This window comes from Clavelina lepadiformis, chromosome 2 (assembly GCF_947623445.1).
Source record: "Clavelina lepadiformis chromosome 2, kaClaLepa1.1, whole genome shotgun sequence".
Classification (NCBI taxonomy): domain Eukaryota; kingdom Metazoa; phylum Chordata; class Ascidiacea; order Aplousobranchia; family Clavelinidae; genus Clavelina; species Clavelina lepadiformis.
The window spans coordinates 15,924,478-15,941,935 of NC_135241.1; the positions used below are offsets into that span (position 1 = coordinate 15,924,478).

The window sequence follows — 17,458 nt, forward strand, 5'->3', positions numbered from 1 at the left end:
ATAACCAGAACGAAATGCGATCTGTCTTTAACGATTAGCTTATGACTATATTACATTCTTAACTATGGTCATTATTTCATACCACCTATAGTTACTGTAGTTGTGTTGACCGGCACGGCAAACTTGTACGAAAAGGTAAATCTGCAAACTAGGCCTATATGAAGCGTCCTAAATCGTTTTTTTATGCGTTACCCGAAAATATAGGGACAAGGTACATCGCTCTACAACTTATTTAATAGGTTAATCATTTATTATAACTTATACGAAATAACAGAAATATCCTATAAATTATGAAAATTACATTTCTAGTAAAAAGTACAATCGTTGTCACTACTGTCGTTCTTCTTGTCTGCTACATTTGATAACTTTAGCGCCTTTTCGATGAGCCATAATAACGATAACGCCTGGATGAACCTTTCGAGCTCTTTGAGCTTTTCGATTTTTTAGAGCTCTTGGAACTTCTCGATCCTTTGGAGCTTTTTGAACTCTTTGAACTTTTTGATCCTTTGTGTTGCCATTTTGGAGATTCAGGTTTGCCGGGTTTTGAAGGTTCAGATGGCTTGCTAGGTACGCATGAGCCGCATGGTGGATTTGGTTTCGAAGGGTACGAGGGTTTCGGTGGTTTCTGTAAAAAGGATTAAATTGCTATTATAATGTAAATTGAGCAGAGATTATTTTTAACCACGCAAAACAAATGAAACTAATTCCTCTCAATGGTAACAACTCATCAGAATAAATACTTAACAATCAAAGTTTAATAACAAAGGACCAACCAAATAAATAAACAAGTAAAATATTGAAAGAACTTACAGATCCTCCTTGCCCCGCATTTCCACCACCGCCTCCATTGACTATAACCTGCAACAAAGCACAGAACGCTACTAGCATACGACCTTACAAACCAACACTTGGAGCTAACCAAAACGTTTAAAATCGAAATTAATTTTCAAATGTGGCAAAATAACCCTTCTTTGCAATGTGTATAACATCCTGTCAATGCCCACCGTCGATTGATGTTGTTGCTGTGACATGAAATGGTTACCACCACCACCTACAGAAACCTAAAAAGATAAACCCAACAAATCAAACCACAGAAAATTGTTTCCATGCTAATATTAAAATATATAGATTTAAACATTTCAAAAAGCAATAGCAATAATTGTTCCTAAACATGGCATACAATAGCCATATAAATTGCTGAGTGGCATAGACTTTGGGTTTGTGGTAGGCTACTTCTTAGAAATGTAGCGGCAAGCAAGTCACTACAACAATGGGCTCAAATATTGCAAATCTTATTTTAAAACTACTTTAATTAAGAGTTCTGATTTGTTACATTTACTTTTTGAGTTTAGTTAAGTGTAACAATTTATTCAATGTGCGGCCCAAAAAAATGACATTGTTTTTGGCCCAGAAAGCGTATTGGTTAAACATAGCTGTGCTACATGAAAACTTACTGCTGATTGCCCTTGATGCTGTGACATGCTTCCACTATTAGAACTCTACAAAATACAAAGATAATAAGAAGCTGCTGTTGATCATCATACAAATCAATTAACTAACAAAGCAACATGTCGAGCAGTTCAAAGTTTCTAAAATAATAATTAATTTTCCTAAATGGAAAAATAGCCATGATTTACATTGTGAATAATAACATTGTAAGTTCGGTCTCGGAATGGTTTATAAAGCTCATGGCTCATAGAATGCGACCTTCATCCGATTTCCAATTGCCCTACTGTTGTAATACTGTGGGGCAAGATATGGACGATGTTTGCTTCTGTTCAGTGGTCAAGGTGAACAAATTGTGTCAATAGAACCTTGCACAAAGACAAGCAAGCTCAAACCTATCTACACTATGTGTGGTCGTCCCTGCACATAGTCACAGCAAAATGTGGTGTACACTGTACAGTTGCACTGTTTGCTGTAGAAAATTGAAATTTGGTAAATTTTCCTAAAAACTTTTCAGCTATCTGTCCATGTTTGTTTTATAAAGTTTGATTTTGCAATTTTTCAGATATTGTCATATTTTGATAATTTTGCTCTGTCTCCGCATTGAAGCGTATCGTTTTCGTTTACTCATTCACACACAACTAACTCGACTAACTGCTCTCTTGTTTTCTCTTCAGGCAGTCAGCTGATTTTTCAGGCAATTAAGCACAGCGGGAGCGAGGCATAACAAAGTAGAACTTCTAGAATTGTATCACTTGTAGAAATATTTAATTTACACTAAATACACTTTCTTTAGTTTTACAATTATACTGTACACAGGAAGCCAGATGTTTTTGCTATTAAACTGTAAATTTGATTAGTTTTTTAGTAATAAACGACTGAAAACTTGTGTGCAGTGTCGGCGACACATAGTTAAAATAGTAATGTCGCTCACCCGATTTAGGTTGGCTTAAGCAATGAGGAACCATCGCTGATTTTAAGTTGTGCAAAGACTTTACTCAGCCCGCAGATAAAGATTATCATGATACCATACCAATATGACAACATATTAAAGCTTACCATCGATTGATGTTGTTGTTGTGACATGATATGCTTACCACCACCACCTACAGAAACCTACAAAGACAAACCGAACAAATCAAACCAAAGCAAACGTTTTCCATGTTAATACTAAAATAGATTCAAACATTTCAAAAAGCAAATAAAATAATTGTTCCTATAAATGACATAAAATTGCCATTTAAGATACTGAGTGGCAAAGCTTTTGCGTTTATGGTAAACTACTTTTTAGAGATGTAGCGGCAAGCGAGTCACTACCACTATGTGTTCAAATATTGCAAATCTTATTTTATAAACATAGCTGTGCTACATGAAAACTTACTGCTGATTGCCCTTGATGCTGTGACATGCTTCCACTATTAGAACTCTACAAAATACAAAGATAATAAGAAGTTGCTGTTGATCATCATACAAATCAATTAACTAACAAAGCAACATGTCGAGCAGCTCAAAGTTTCTAAAATGACAATTAATTTTCCTAAATGGAAAAATAAACATGATTTACAATGTGTATAATAGCGTTGCAAGCTCTGTCGCGGAACGGTTAGAACTCAGGGCCTGTAGGCAGCAGTGGGCCTAATATACATTAAATCTTAATTTACATGATACAAAAGAAACATAATTATGCTGTTTGCATTTGATGCTGTGACATGCTATTGTGTCCATTGGAAGTCTATACAAAGATAATGAAAAACTATTCATTTTTATATAAAGAGGAGTTTGGGAAGTCAATTTATCATAAAATATTACAACATTTATTGGAAAACTGTAAATTTCCATTTGACAAAGTTTAAAACTAACAAACTTACAAAAACTCGTTGTTTTTGCTGTTGCTTCGACACAAATTTCCCCTTGTATTTCTGGTGTAGAAACGTAAAATATAAAGAAAAATTTAGAATTAAAATTTTAATTAAAGAATAAAATCGAATTAATCCAATAAACTTACCTTCAATTTCTGCTTTAGTTGTTTTTTTCTCCACGTTTTTGCTATATACTTTTGCTGTAGAAACGCAAAATATAAAGAAAAATTAAAATTAAAAAAAATCGCAAGCTTTATCAAAGAATGAAATTGATTTAATCCAATAAACTTACCCTTAATTTCTGCTTTAGTTGTTTTTGCCTCCACATTTTTGCCTTCAACGTTTGCTGTAGAAATAAAAAATATTCAGAAAAATTAAAAATTAAAATCTATTGCTTTTTAGAAAACGCTTAAATTTCTTAAGTTTAAAAACAATAAAATCATCATTAACTTATGCTTTTGTTGTGTTTTCCATCAATTTGTCTACTATATTTCTGCTGCTATACATTTAGGCAACATTTACGGAAAACATTACAGTTGAATTACAAATTACAACTTTTACTAAACACTAAATTTCTTTAAATGTAAAAAAAATAAACTTACCGCTACTTTTTGCTTTTTGTTTTTACTCAACCAAGATTTTACCTTATTTTTTTGCTGGAAAAATACAATATATACAAAAGAATTTAGATTTACAAATTACAACATTTAATAAATATTTGCTTAGGTAACCAATAACTTACTGCCACTTTATACTTGCGTTGTTTTTTCCACCGAAGGTTTAGCTTATACTTCTTCTGCTGCTGCTCAAACGGAAGGAACAGATAAGTTTAAAATTACACTAAAATTTCTTAAACTTAAAATCAATAAACTTACCGCCAATTTCAGCTTTTTTTGTTTTTGCCACCAAAGTTTTCCTTTATATTTCGTCTGCATATACTAAGCTTTTAAAATATAGGCAATGTATAATATAGGGTATTCAGTATAGTACACATTTATAATTACTACTACAATCATACACCAAATGAAGCTAGTCAACTTACGGCCGTTGCTTGTTTCTGCACTTGGTTTTGTGTAGAGTAACCAATCTTTCCTTTGTTTAGCGTCTGCCGAAAAGTAGTGATATAAATTTGTAGATTCAAAATTATACACCTGTTGGACTGAACTGGAACATGAAAAAGTGGGTAAATCATCATCTGTAAGACTATTCGTTATATGAATAGTACAGTAAAAAATTAAATTGTTCACTTACAAAGTAAAAGCACTTGGTCTAGTTGCTAGTGAATGTTTCTTATTTTTATAATCCTATAAGTAACCCACAAAGTTATTGCAATTTAAATAGTTTATACTTCGGTGTTCAGTTAATGAGATATTGTGAGATTGTAAAATAATAACACACATACCGTCGATGTCTGTTGTTGGCCTTGCCATTGTTTTCCTACAGTAGCACCACCAGCGCGGTGCGAATTCTAAATAAAAAATTTCTTGTCCTTAAATCTTTTAGTGACAAGTTAGAACATATCACAAAAAATACAGTAAAACTTTCATGAAAAGACACTTCATAAAATGTAAGTCTTATTAATATCATACACAACAATATTAATGAAAACTAGCTTACCGCCGTTGCTTGTTGCTGCACTTGGTTTTGTCTAGAGTAACCAACTTTTCCTTTGTTGATCGTCTGCGGAAAAGTAATAATTTAGTAATTTAACGAAAGTATTTTATTTTCAGGAGTTTGGCGAGTATTTTTATGTGTCTAGTATTCATTGATGGTTAGAACGAGTTAGAGAGTTATATTGGCATCAAAGTAAACAATATAATATATTTCACTTCACATTATGGTGAAAAAGCGAAGTTGTTATAACAAATGTCAATAAATAATTCTTTGTTCAAGACTTTGTTTGTTACATTTCTTGTTACATTACGTTACGTAAATCGAAATATCTGGAAGGGGTCATCAGCCAAATTGGGTTGTTCAAAAATGATCGCGGTACGAAAAAGGTTAAAAATTATAATTTATATGGTTCATACAGTAATTTGGTGGTCAGTCATCGAGATATTCTGAGATTGTAAAATAATAACATATACATACCGCCGATGTCTGTTGTTGGCCTTGCCATTGTTTTGCTACAGTAGCACCACCAGCGCGGTGCGAATTCTAAATAAAAAATTTCTTGTCCTTAAATATTTTAGTGACAAGTTAGTTTTTATCACAAATAACACAGTGAAACTGTCATGAAAAGACACTTCATAAATTATAAGTCTTATTAATATCATACAAAGCAATATTAATGAAAACTAACTTACCGCCGTTGCTTGTTGCTGCACTTGGTTTTGTCTAGAGTAACCAACTTTTCCTTTGTTGATCGTCTGCGGAAAAGTAATAATTTAATAAATCTAAAGTTACAGTCCTGTTTAACTAAACTGGAACATGAAATGTAATAAAGTGGGTGTATCATTAAGCTATTATATGAATAGTTTTACAGTGAAAAATTAAATTGTTTACTTACTAAGTAAAAGGACTTGATCTAATTGTTAGTGAGTATTTCATAATTTATAATCAGTGGTGAAAGTTAGCAAGGTATCGCAAGTATTGAAAAAACTACTTAGGAAAATTATTCTAGCTATCAGTTGCATGAAATATGTTACAGTAACATAAAAAAATCAGATTATGGTAAAAGCCTATGACTGGTTTGACATGTTTTAGATTTAGAGCATGGGTTTTTAACCTAGAGGTCGTTAACGTTTTTTCTGGGGGTCGCGAGATTTTGAACTGATTTAAACTGCTTAAACGGCAAATGACGAAACGATTTTAAATTTTGCTGCACGTAGAATATTTTTATAACCGGTGATCATCAGCAAAGTACAGTTTTTGACGTTGAAAGCATTCTGACTTCAGGAGTTTGGCGAGTGTTTTTATGTGTCTAATATTCATTGATGGTTAGAACGAGTTAGACGTTAGAGAGTTATATTGGCATTAAAGTAAACAATATAATAGATTAAACCTCACGACGTTATGGTGAAAAAGCGAAGTTATTATAACAAACGTCAATAAGTAATTCCTTGTTCAAGACTTTGTTTTTTATGTTTGGTGTTACGTTACGTTAAGTAAATCGAAATTATTGCAATTTATTTGGTTCATACAGTATACTTTGGTGGTCAGTCATCGAGATATTGTGAGATTGTAAAATAATAACATACATACCGCCGATGTCTGTTGTTGGCCTTGCCATTGTTTTGCTACAGTAGCACCACCAGCGCGGTGCGAATTCTAAATAAAAAATTTCTTGTCCTTAAATTTTTTAATACCAAATTAGTATATACTGTAAATAGTTGTGATTAATATTTCTGTTGGATTAAATTGGAACATGAAAAGTGTGTAAAAGTGGGTAAATCTCTTATCATTCGGCCATTATAAGAATATAGTTTTACACAATACTAAATTAAATTGTTTACTTATTGTACAACTTAGAGGCAATTAGTTTAACTGGTATAGTGTGAGTGGTACGTATTTTTTTATAAACCTTTATACAAAAATATACCATTATTAAAATAGTTCGTACTTTGATGATCAGTTATCGAAATATTGATACACTGTAAAATGACAATACATACCTTCGATGTCTGTTGTTGCCATTGTTTTGCTACAGTTGCACCACCAGCGCTGTACGAACTCTGCATAAACATTTACCTCAGCTTACTCATTTACTTACCTCATTTACAGTATCTTTAAATTTTTTAATGGCAAAACTGTCATGAAAAAAGCAACAGAAAACAGGCGTATTTTCTGAGCTATGGTATAGGCATGACTTACATACTATCACATATACGCCCCTACGCAAAAGCATTCTAACAAATTATATTTTTTAATAATGTAAAACATAGCATAGGCAGACAGGGTTTTCTAGGAAGTTGTAATGCATGCTATTTATAGAAATGTAATCACCTGCTGCTGCTGCGATGAAAACCTGTAGCTTGAAGATTTAGCGTGGGACTGGGACTGAACCTGGACCTGGGCATGTTGTGCAAAGACATGCTGGGCCTGGGCTTGTTGCATTGTGGCCACTGTAAAGTATAAGCAACATCTACTTCATTTATATATACATGATTGATAATAAACACACAATTCATCTTCGTCACCTTATAGTTTAAAAAAGATTTTGAAAAGTTATAGACGTTGTAGCGCTGGCTTATGTAAATTAACATATAAATAAGGTACCACAGGTATATATAAAATTAATTTGAGTTTGATTTACAAAACACCTGATGAATTTACGCACATCGTTTATCCACGGCATGATCCTCAGAATTTCTGGCTTCTTCTTCGTTGTTTCTTTTCGAAATCACGCTTCCACTTACATTTGCAGCAATAAGCAGAAGCGCGAAACCCACAAACAACTTCATCTGTGACTTTATGCAATCAAAACGTAAAAACTGTCCGACAATGTAAACATAAAAGTTATCCCCGACAACTAATCGAGGAATGACCAAAAAATATATTATAACCTTATTTAAAGCCAGGAACAGAATGCCTATATCCAATCCTTTGACAAACAAGTACCTTGCCAAATAAAAATTTTTGGTTTATCTATGCAGATTAACAATAGATTTATTATAATTTATAATATGATTCAGATATTAAGTCATATTTACTTATATAGGCCTATACAGCCGTGACAATGAAAAGGCGTTTCCTGAATTTATTCTTGTTAAAGGTCGTCCATAAATCAAACTATCGCCTTTTTGAGGAAAAATAATTATACTAAAGGTTTCGTTGACAAAACTATGCGTAGAAACCTTTACAAAAAACCGTAAAAATTTTCTCGAATATATAATAAATATTTGTTTTATAGATTTCAATGAACCTGACCCAACCCACAATTGAATGCTTGAATGGTATTTTGATGTTTTAGTAAAGATAACAGTAAGTTATTTAAGGAAAGTTATACCATGAAATATATAATAGAATAATAGAATGCTACTTATTGCTAATAATTATTATTAATAATAATTAGGGAGCTTATGGAAGGAGGGAGATATAAACGGTATTGATTAAATCAATTCAAGGAAGAAATTAGCAAAACACTGGTAAAACACAACTTGCTATCTGGTCAGAACTGGTAGCTAAATATAATTTTGGCATCTAAAATTCGTAAAATAACACATCAAACAAATTATCTCTTTCAAAATTTGAAAGTATTACTTTCTGTACATGCATTGCAGTGTTTGCTAGCGAAACGGACACTGTGCAATATGTATGTTTACTATAGGCATTTTGCTTTGGCTTGCCGTTGTTCTATGCTATTATGTACCGTTCACTTCTCTCTCTCTCTCTTCCTTTCTCTCCTCTCTCTCTCTAGCTTTTGTTTTGAAAAACTTATAAATAACGTATGATAAATAACCAGGCCCGCAGCCAGCATGCTGTGATGTAATTCATTCATTTTTGAGACGTAAAATCCTAAAAGTTTACCGCATCTTGAGCGGAATGAACAAACACGGGAATTTTAGACTCAGGTTAAAAACTTTTGACCCCACCTCTTTACCCAATCCTAAATGCAGCATTGGTAAAATTAACCCATTGCACACTTTTTGTAACAAATGTATCAATCGTACAGAGAGTTACCGAAAACGACCATCAAATTGTTGATGACTTAACCGTCCGATTATCTCTGTAAGCAGGCCCACAATGTGACCTACATTGATTGTTGTTAAGAAACTGATACAAAAATAGTCTAGACGTAGACAGCGACCTGCTTGTGATTTATCCAGCTCTGAACCACGAATCAAACGACTTTCGGACAATAAACAAGCCCATTCGTTCCATTAGGATGCGACGATTTTGAATATCAAGAAAAAGGTCAATGACTATTTTTGTTTATATCCATTTTTGTTAAATGCGATCAGTATGTGTGAGTGTGATCGAGATAGGTCCGGATTTCGCTTCCTCAAGTGAAGTTGAGCCGCGAGCTTAAAAGCTTGGGAACCACTGCGTTAGACTCACTTATAATTGTATACGATTTCTGAAACCAAAACGACATATATAGCTAAAGAAAAACATAACCAATTTAGCGTGCAGAATGCTTTGTATATGTATTTACGGAGAGAAAGCTTCTTTTTTTGGCTGCTTCTAATGCCTCAAAAAACAACCTTGTAACTTAAAAACTCCAATATACCGGTATATCTGCCTGGACGAAATGAATGAGAACAGGCATTGGTTTCTTAATGCGGTTACTGGTTACACACAGCGTTCGAAAAGGTTTATAGAGACTAATCCGCATTTAACATTGCTATACGATAAACTCCGTGTACTTTTAACTTCTAATGATCTTATCACGTTACTTTTCATAAGTTCTAACTTGTACTAAAACACCAAGCATGTGATTATGCTCTATCCTAGTACTTTATTTCATACTTTAATTCAGTACCAATTAGCTATATAGTTGACTTTGATTAAAAAAATAAATCAGAAAATGTAACAATTAAGGCATTTTCATTTGCATAAATTAAGATAGCTTCTAAAACCGACCATTGATCAGGTTTTATCATGATTTTGTTCCAAGCTTCAGTTTATCGTCTTTTGGATGAGCCATATCGATAACGGCGTTTGGAACTCTTTGAGCTTTTCGAGCTTTTTGAGCTTTTCGAGCTTTTCGAGCTTTTCGAGCTTTTCGAGCTTTTCGAGCTTTTCGAGCTTTTCGAGCTTTTCGAGCTTTTCGAGCTTTTCGAGCTTTTCGAGCTTTTCGAGCTTTTTGAACTCTTGGAACTCTTCGAGCCCTTGTGTTTGCGCTTTGGAGATGAAGGCCTCTGCGGCTTTGACGGTTTAGAAGGCTTTGACGGTTTTGAAGGCTTTGACGGTTTTGAAGGCTTTGACGGTTTAGAAGGCTTGGATGGTCTCTGCACACAAAGCGTACAATATAGTTTTTTTTTCTGAAAAATTACATGAAATAATCTATTCTAAGGCGTTATTTAGATATAAAGATGTTGTTTACAGAGCCGCTGTTTAAGTCTATTGTTTTTAGTAACTTTTACCAGTACGACTAATTGGTTTGACAATGTCAAATTAAACAATTGAAAGCATCATATTTACCCCTCCGTGACCTCCATTGACGCCTCCACTTACAATGACCTAAATCAAATGAAAATTTGGTTGACCTTCTCTATGAGAAACAATATTGTGACACAATAGTGAATTTGATTACGGGCTCCCTAATTAGTGATTACTAGGGCCCGCAAAAGTCAATAAAATCAAAAATTTTTAAGGACCTCGTCTGACCACGAATCAAAGAATAACGTTGTTTTCAGCACCTAGGGGATTGTTTCTAAGAAGTTTATAGGTCAAAATAAAGTCAAAATTTACAATAAAGTCAAAATTTTCAATAAAGTCAAAATTTGTCAAAATATGGCTTTTTACAAAGTTTTTGTGTTTCTTGAGAGTAATTCTTGTAAAAATCCTCGTGGAAGCATTGTAAATCAGGAACTGCGACACAATTAAACCATATTAACACATAAAAGCAGGAAATAAGTCACAATGCCCACTTGGATCAGCAGTAACTTTTATCGCAAATTGTCCATTGCTTATTCATTGTTACGTATTTAAATAATTCTTATAAAACACTTTCTCTTCATAAACGTGGTATTTTCGAAGATCAACAGTTTGGATTTTAGGAATATCCTACTGACATTTTGTAATACAAAAATGCCTAAGCAAGCTAAATCGTCATCAGCAAAAGTTAGACAGATTTGTCGAGATTTTTCTGATGAATTTAATGCAACTCCCGGGGGTGATTTAAGGTGCAATTTTTGCGAGGTTATAGTAAAGTGCGATAAAAAGTATTTTGTTGAAAGCCACAGGAAAAGTAAACGCTATCAAGCTGGATTGGAGCAACAACAAGCATTCCCTGTTTAATTTGCTGTTTATTAGAATTTACCATGCGGAGAAAATCGAGGCAAAGTGCCCTTTTCACAAGGACAAAATAACACTAGCTACCTAAATCTATCGCCAAAAAACACGACGCACTTTTTATAATCCATAAAACACCTTGACTTTTCGCCAAATATTACGTTTGGGTCTGAAATCGACAAAATATTATGTTTGGGTAACTGGAGGAAGAACTGTGGCCTCTACAAATAAGCAATTTCGTTAGGTCAAAATAAAGTCAAAATTTGATAAAAATAAAGTCAAAAAAATTTTGTTTTAGGTCAAAATAAAAATGGCCCTAGTGATTACTTATTCAGTTGTTTATTCGTAGTTAAAGTATATAGGTTACATATCAAATCATTTACTACCTGTTGTAAAATTATGATTTTACATTACATACATTAACAAGATTTACTGTAAATGTGAATAAATTGATACAAATTGCAGTAGGCCAAACTCATGGTAATTAAAAATAAATCAGAAAAAAAGAAATCTAATCGGGTTTGACAAATCGGCCGATACTGATGAATCGGCTACCGACTAATTAAGCCCTAATTTGGTCTGGTTTGGTTTGATAATATACAAAACTAATATGTTATGGAAAACTTAGCAATGCTTTACTGATAAAATCATTCAATCGCCACCAAACAACCCGAAAAAAGCAGATAAGTTCAATTATATGTTATTAGTAATATCTAACGACTTGAGTTATAATAAATGTTTATTAACATTCACAAACGTTAAGTGGTTTTATATAAATTGATTAGAATTTGTTTGAGTTTGAATTCATTTTTTTAAACTTGTTTTAATTGAGTTGATTTTTACTTTGCTTAACTTTATTTTAATTAATTAATTTGAATTTCTATGTAATTTTTAAAATTTACTTGCATTTATCTTGGCAACAAGGACGCACTACATTTATAAAACTACAGTATGCAGTATATCGCATCTATTGAACTGCAACGGACGTAAATAATTTTGTAAAATTTGTGTGACCTATGCTTCTTACCTGGCCTTGATGCATTGAACCGCCGTTGGAGACCTGTAAACATGACATCAGGTCAAATACCATCGTCATATTATGGCATATAACTACGTTCACGTGCATATAGTAGTAATAGTACACTACTAAGAGCATCAATCCGTTGCAATCAATCAGTAGAATTGAACAAATAAAGATAAAAATAAAATTTCAAAAACAAAAATCAAGAAATGTGGCATAAAATATGAAGGCCGTCTATAAACAATACGAAAAAAACACTTTATGCCTGTTGAGTTCATTTCAAAAACAACAGTGTTCTATTTTGTGTGTTTGTATGAATGTGTCAATTGAAGATGTTGAAAGTATATTTAACAGGAGAAGTTCATTGAATTTACAGTCTGCATTTTTTTTTTTTATATTTATTAAGATGATTTAAGCTAAATATCTTAACGATTTACCATAGATTGGCCTTGGCTCATGTTGGAATTTCCGCCGTGAGAAGTCTGTTAAACAAATAAATAGCTACATGTACACTTCCAGAAAAAAATAGGCAATTATATTAGCTTAAAAAATACAAATTTAATGATTTAACAATGCCCTGGCCTTGAGATATATGGGAAGAGCTTTCGAATCAACTCTACGTCAAATAAAATACCACACTTTCAGCATTGCAATTTACTTTTGAATAATTAAATTTATTATACTTAACGATATATTTATTTGGTTTCTATTTATGTAGTAGTAAGTTTGCTTTGTTCAAACATACCATAGATTGACTTTGACTACCATGATAAGCACCGCCGTACGAGCCCTAAAATAGACCAGAAAGATTAGTACTGTTCAAATCATCCCACAAAAACAGTTTGTCACCAAGCCCTATGCTGAATTTCTATTTCATTACTGACAAGTGGCAACCCAAAATAATTGTTAGTAAACTATTATATTTTAATTTGAGCATATACAATTACACATAAGCAAAATTATGACTACCATAGATTGGCCTTGTTTCATATGTGAACTTCCTCCATGAGAACTCTGTTAAAAGCAAAAACAATCACTCTGAACAAGTAAAATATTGACAAAATATCCATCACTACCAAATTTATCAACGACTTTATTACCATATGCTGACCCTGGATCATATGAGAAGAACCTCCGAAAGAACTCTGAAATAGCAAAAATAGGATATTATACCACAACGAATTAAATTGAAGGAAGCAGCATGGCCTGAATTTGTTTTGGTATAATACGTCTTTAGCAAAATTATAAGCTTCAAATTTTTTGAATTTTTATCAATGTTCTACAAAAATTTGTTCACCATAGATTGGCCTTGGTTCATATGTGAACTTCCACCGTGAGAAATCTGTCAAATAATATAACAAAATTAGTGATTCCAGATAACATAAATTTGAGTACGAAGCTAGGTTGGAAATATATCGTCGGTTTACCATGTGCTGACCCTGGGACATTTGAGAAGATCCTCCGAAAGAGCTCTGCAAGACAAAACACCAAGCTCAGCAAATAATATCGATGAATTGAATTATCAAAGAATTTATGATAAAAACAAAAGTTGGAGACATGTAATAAACGCACCATGGATTGCCCCTGGCTCATACTGTGGTGACTACCTCCAAAGGAACCCTGCATTGTAAAGAAAAAACATACAGTAATAATATTATTTGTAAAAGAAACATCTTTTTGCAAAAGAGCCACATATAAATTGCAAAATTTACCTTATTATGTTAATGATTCATATAAAAGTTATCATCGATACAACTCCGTAAATCAACAAAAAATTATCACAATGCTTGTTTGCATATATACCCCAAACTAAATTAACAGAACCACGCAACTTAGAATTTAAGCTTACCATGGACTGGGACTGAGATGAGTGACCAAATGAGCTTGAATGGGTCTACAACAAATGTCAAAACGAATTTGATGTTCGCATTGCATTTTACAATGTAAGTAAATTTGAAATTTTTCATCTTACCATGCTTTGAGATTGCGACATATGGCTCCTTCCACCGTACAATGACTAACATGTAAAAAATATTAATAATTCAATTATTATTATAGTGATAAATTTCTCACAAAACCTCTTTAAATCCTTTTCCATTTACTTACCCAAAGTCGCTTGACGAGACCCTGCGAAATAAAGCAATACGTAAATATTCAGTGCTTTAATTTTATTTCTGTTTATCAATATTTCTTTTATCAAAAACGAACATTTTTAACAAAAAAAAACAAATACTTTTGCTACTCTTTTTCTTTTTAAAGCTCTATATGTGAAAAAAGTAAGTGGAATTAAAATTGCATGTAATGCAATATATGTCAGATAAAATTTGTTCATTTTTTCGTAAACTTTTTTTACCACAGATTGTCCGATATATGATTTTTTAACGAGTTAGCAGAATATTAAAAATGCTCTCCTGCAGAATTTAATCTTGCCAAATACGTTTTAAAAACAAATAGAAAACACAAAATAAGGAAAAGACAATTCATTGGTAATTTCACGTATCGTATAATGAAGACAGCAGTTTTGGAATATTGACAACATACGAATATAATATGATAATGAGGTTTTTTATATAACTATAGTAATTTGCATTGGCAGTATACATTTTTTCAGATATTTTAGAGAAAATTATTTCAAAGTTAAAACATAGGGATTATTCGAAACACAAAAAATTAGTTCACCTGGTGCATCGTAGCCGAGTCTTTTCCCATGTTTCCATCATGAACTAAAAAGAATCAAAATAAAAACTGATTGAAAAACTACCAAACCTTGATTGCAGGTTTCAATTAAAATATGGTATAAAACCAATTATTCCAAACCCGTCTTACCAGTTTTACGACACACTAACCCGTTTATATTTTAAAACAAAAATGGACAGCTATTTAATTGATACATACTCCTTTTGTCGACGGCATTTTCCGCTGAAGTTTTAGAGCTAGCTTGATAGTTTCTTTTTATAACCACCTTTCCCTGAACAGATACTGCAAAAAGTAGCAACGCCAAAACGGCATGAAGCTTCATGTTGAAAGGTATGCTCGAACCGCAATGAAATTTCCAAATTAAAGTTTCCTCGCGGACCAAAAACGAATTGATTGCAAAATGTTTGGACATCGTCTATTTAAAACATGGGCTTGGAACAAATCAAATAGAATTTGCAAACAAACCGCATTGTCCGTTTCACTCTCGTTTTGTGACACGACAAGTTGTAGACAATGCTATTGACACGGTGCAACCCTCAAAATCCACAGTAATCAAAGCCTTTCTTTTATCCAACATTTCCCATTGAAATACCACCAAGAACCGAACGACGCCCAAAAATCAAACAGCCCAGTCACACTTTACCATGGTAACTGAATTGATTTTGTTCATCATTATGAAAAAGAATCAATCGTTGACCACATTTATAGAAAGAAATCTCTTAATATCTTTCCATTGTCTTCAACAAAGGTGAACAGTAAAGTGCAAACAAAGGCGTTACTTATACACTTCTTTGGCAGAACCAGCAGCAGACAAACGTCTTGGAAGGAAAAACACAATTTATCAATCGCAATCTATGAACAGTGTTGCTCTCGCTACTGAAGTCTACTATACAGTACTACTGTCTACTATTGATTTATATCGTTTTCCATTAAAAACGTTGAGCTTCAAGGCAAACATTGATATCAATCTTCCTTTAAGGTTGTTTAAAAGCTAGACTGGAATGTGTAACTGTGTTTCAATTCTTCGTTGTGTAGTCGCGCAATGTTAAAACTGAAAATTTTCTCTTGGTGTCAGTTTTCACTTGCACACAAAAAACACTGAATTGAAATAACGTGTTTATGGATTGCCAGTTGCCCCATGCTTATAGGACTTACAACGTTTTACTGTACGTTACATACTGTAAAATTTCAAATAAACCAATTATTATCAAGACGTTGTCTCTTTCAGGCTTAAAGGGTAGTTGCAATTAATATATTACCGATTCAACATTAGCAGGTTTATGGTAATAGAGCAGGAAACCAGTGTGTTTGCGAGTACTGTATTATAATATAATTGTTTCGAGCAATAAAACATGCACGTATTATATCCTACCATTGACCTTTTTTTGCGGAGTCATAAAATTTGATTAGTTCTAGAGGCGTGATTATTGCAACATCTGAGAGATCAAAGTTATAGTAATCCTGTCTTTTCAAAGTTGCAGTTCGATTTACAAAAGTACTTTCATTGAAATTCTGAACGTTAAACTCAAAGAAGGAAGTCAAACGTAGGTCAGGTCACTCACACCACGACTTTGCCTGCTCACAGGCAGACACGTGATTTAACTCCTCAACAACGGCATCCCACAGAGCCATAAGAAATGGTTTTGGCTACTCTCTTCTTCAACATCTACAGTAAGCTAAACCCATGATACAGAACAGAATGTCGTCTAAATACGCAAACGCGGTCGTGCATTTGACAAAAAAAATAGAAAACAAAGAAGGGGACCCTTAACTGGGTCGCCGCTACATTTCGTACAGCATTTAGGCACTAGCCTACTCTACTGCTGAGTACTGCGCGCAAGTCTGGTGTCGCAGCACACGCACCCATCAAATCATCACTGTCATAAGCAGCGTCTTGCGTAGCTTACCGTAATGCCTGCGAACTACGTCCTACATCATTGGACAATCTTCCGTCCTTGTGGGTATCCAACCTCCTGGGTTTAGCCAATATAAATCCATCTTTTTACTCACTTGCCAGGAAAGGGAGCTGTACCACTTGCTCAACGTTACGGCCGCACTACAAGAAACATCAGGTCTCAGTGCGGCAGATGGACCATAAATGGAGCCTGTAGTGGCAGGAGAGCCCTATTAGACTTTGCAAATTCACCACCCGCGCAGACTCCCACTACACCGGACTTTCGCTGCCCAGGATGAGCTGGGTACGGCTTAATTGCTTGAAAACCGGCGGGAGGCGTATTCACTCAACACTGTGCAAATGGGAAGTGACAAACTCTGCGGCTTTGGTGGTTTGGAGAATAAAATCTCAGACCGTGTTGCTGTGGTATCCGACTGTTCCATCTTCCAACCTCACCATGGAACACATGACAATATCTGCGAGTTTTAAAGACAGCACGATCCAGTGGCTGCTGAAATCGTGCGCTAACATTTAGTCCGGGTGGTGAGAGTGATTTATGCTTGATATTTATCACCGAATGTTATGTGAGGTTGAGCGATGGTTGATTCGTCCGAATTTGTAAAGAAAAGTAATGTTTATGTT

At 33.6% G+C, this 17,458-nt stretch overlaps 2 protein-coding genes across 3 annotated transcripts; both read right to left on the bottom strand.

Moving 5' to 3' along the window:
• Positions 1–216: 216 nt before the first annotated feature.
• On the bottom strand, positions 217–8,866 carry LOC143444911 (uncharacterized). The gene is made up of 25 exons (XM_076943703.1): positions 8,840–8,866; positions 8,624–8,725; positions 8,391–8,447; positions 7,974–8,101; positions 7,585–7,865; positions 7,251–7,369; positions 6,920–6,982; positions 6,510–6,575; positions 5,612–5,674; positions 5,397–5,462; positions 4,923–4,985; positions 4,708–4,773; positions 4,348–4,410; positions 4,181–4,234; positions 4,048–4,107; positions 3,908–3,961; positions 3,598–3,651; positions 3,452–3,505; positions 3,315–3,365; positions 2,828–2,872; positions 2,506–2,562; positions 1,455–1,499; positions 1,005–1,061; positions 811–858; positions 217–625 (listed from the first exon to the last, which is right to left on the bottom strand). The coding sequence occupies exons 1-25, from the start codon at positions 8,864–8,866 to the stop codon at positions 368–370; spliced, it is 2,001 nt and encodes a 666-aa protein (XP_076799818.1). The 3' UTR covers positions 217–367.
• An 819-nt stretch (positions 8,867–9,685) lies between these two features.
• On the bottom strand, positions 9,686–17,260 carry LOC143444903 (uncharacterized). Of its 2 annotated transcripts, XM_076943696.1 has the most exons (16): positions 15,121–17,257; positions 14,905–14,948; positions 14,332–14,352; positions 14,198–14,242; positions 14,075–14,119; positions 13,798–13,845; positions 13,653–13,697; positions 13,523–13,567; positions 13,326–13,370; positions 13,195–13,239; positions 12,971–13,015; positions 12,663–12,707; positions 12,232–12,264; positions 10,392–10,430; positions 9,993–10,198; positions 9,686–9,920 (listed from the first exon to the last, which is right to left on the bottom strand). In XM_076943696.1, the coding sequence occupies exons 1-16, from the start codon at positions 15,332–15,334 to the stop codon at positions 9,872–9,874; spliced, it is 1,014 nt and encodes a 337-aa protein (XP_076799811.1). In that variant the 5' UTR covers positions 15,335–17,257; the 3' UTR covers positions 9,686–9,871. The 2 variants fall into 2 exon arrangements, with proteins under 2 accessions (XP_076799811.1, XP_076799809.1); XM_076943694.1 differs by having other exon boundaries at positions 9,686–10,198; positions 15,121–17,260.
• Positions 17,261–17,458: the final 198 nt, after the last annotated feature.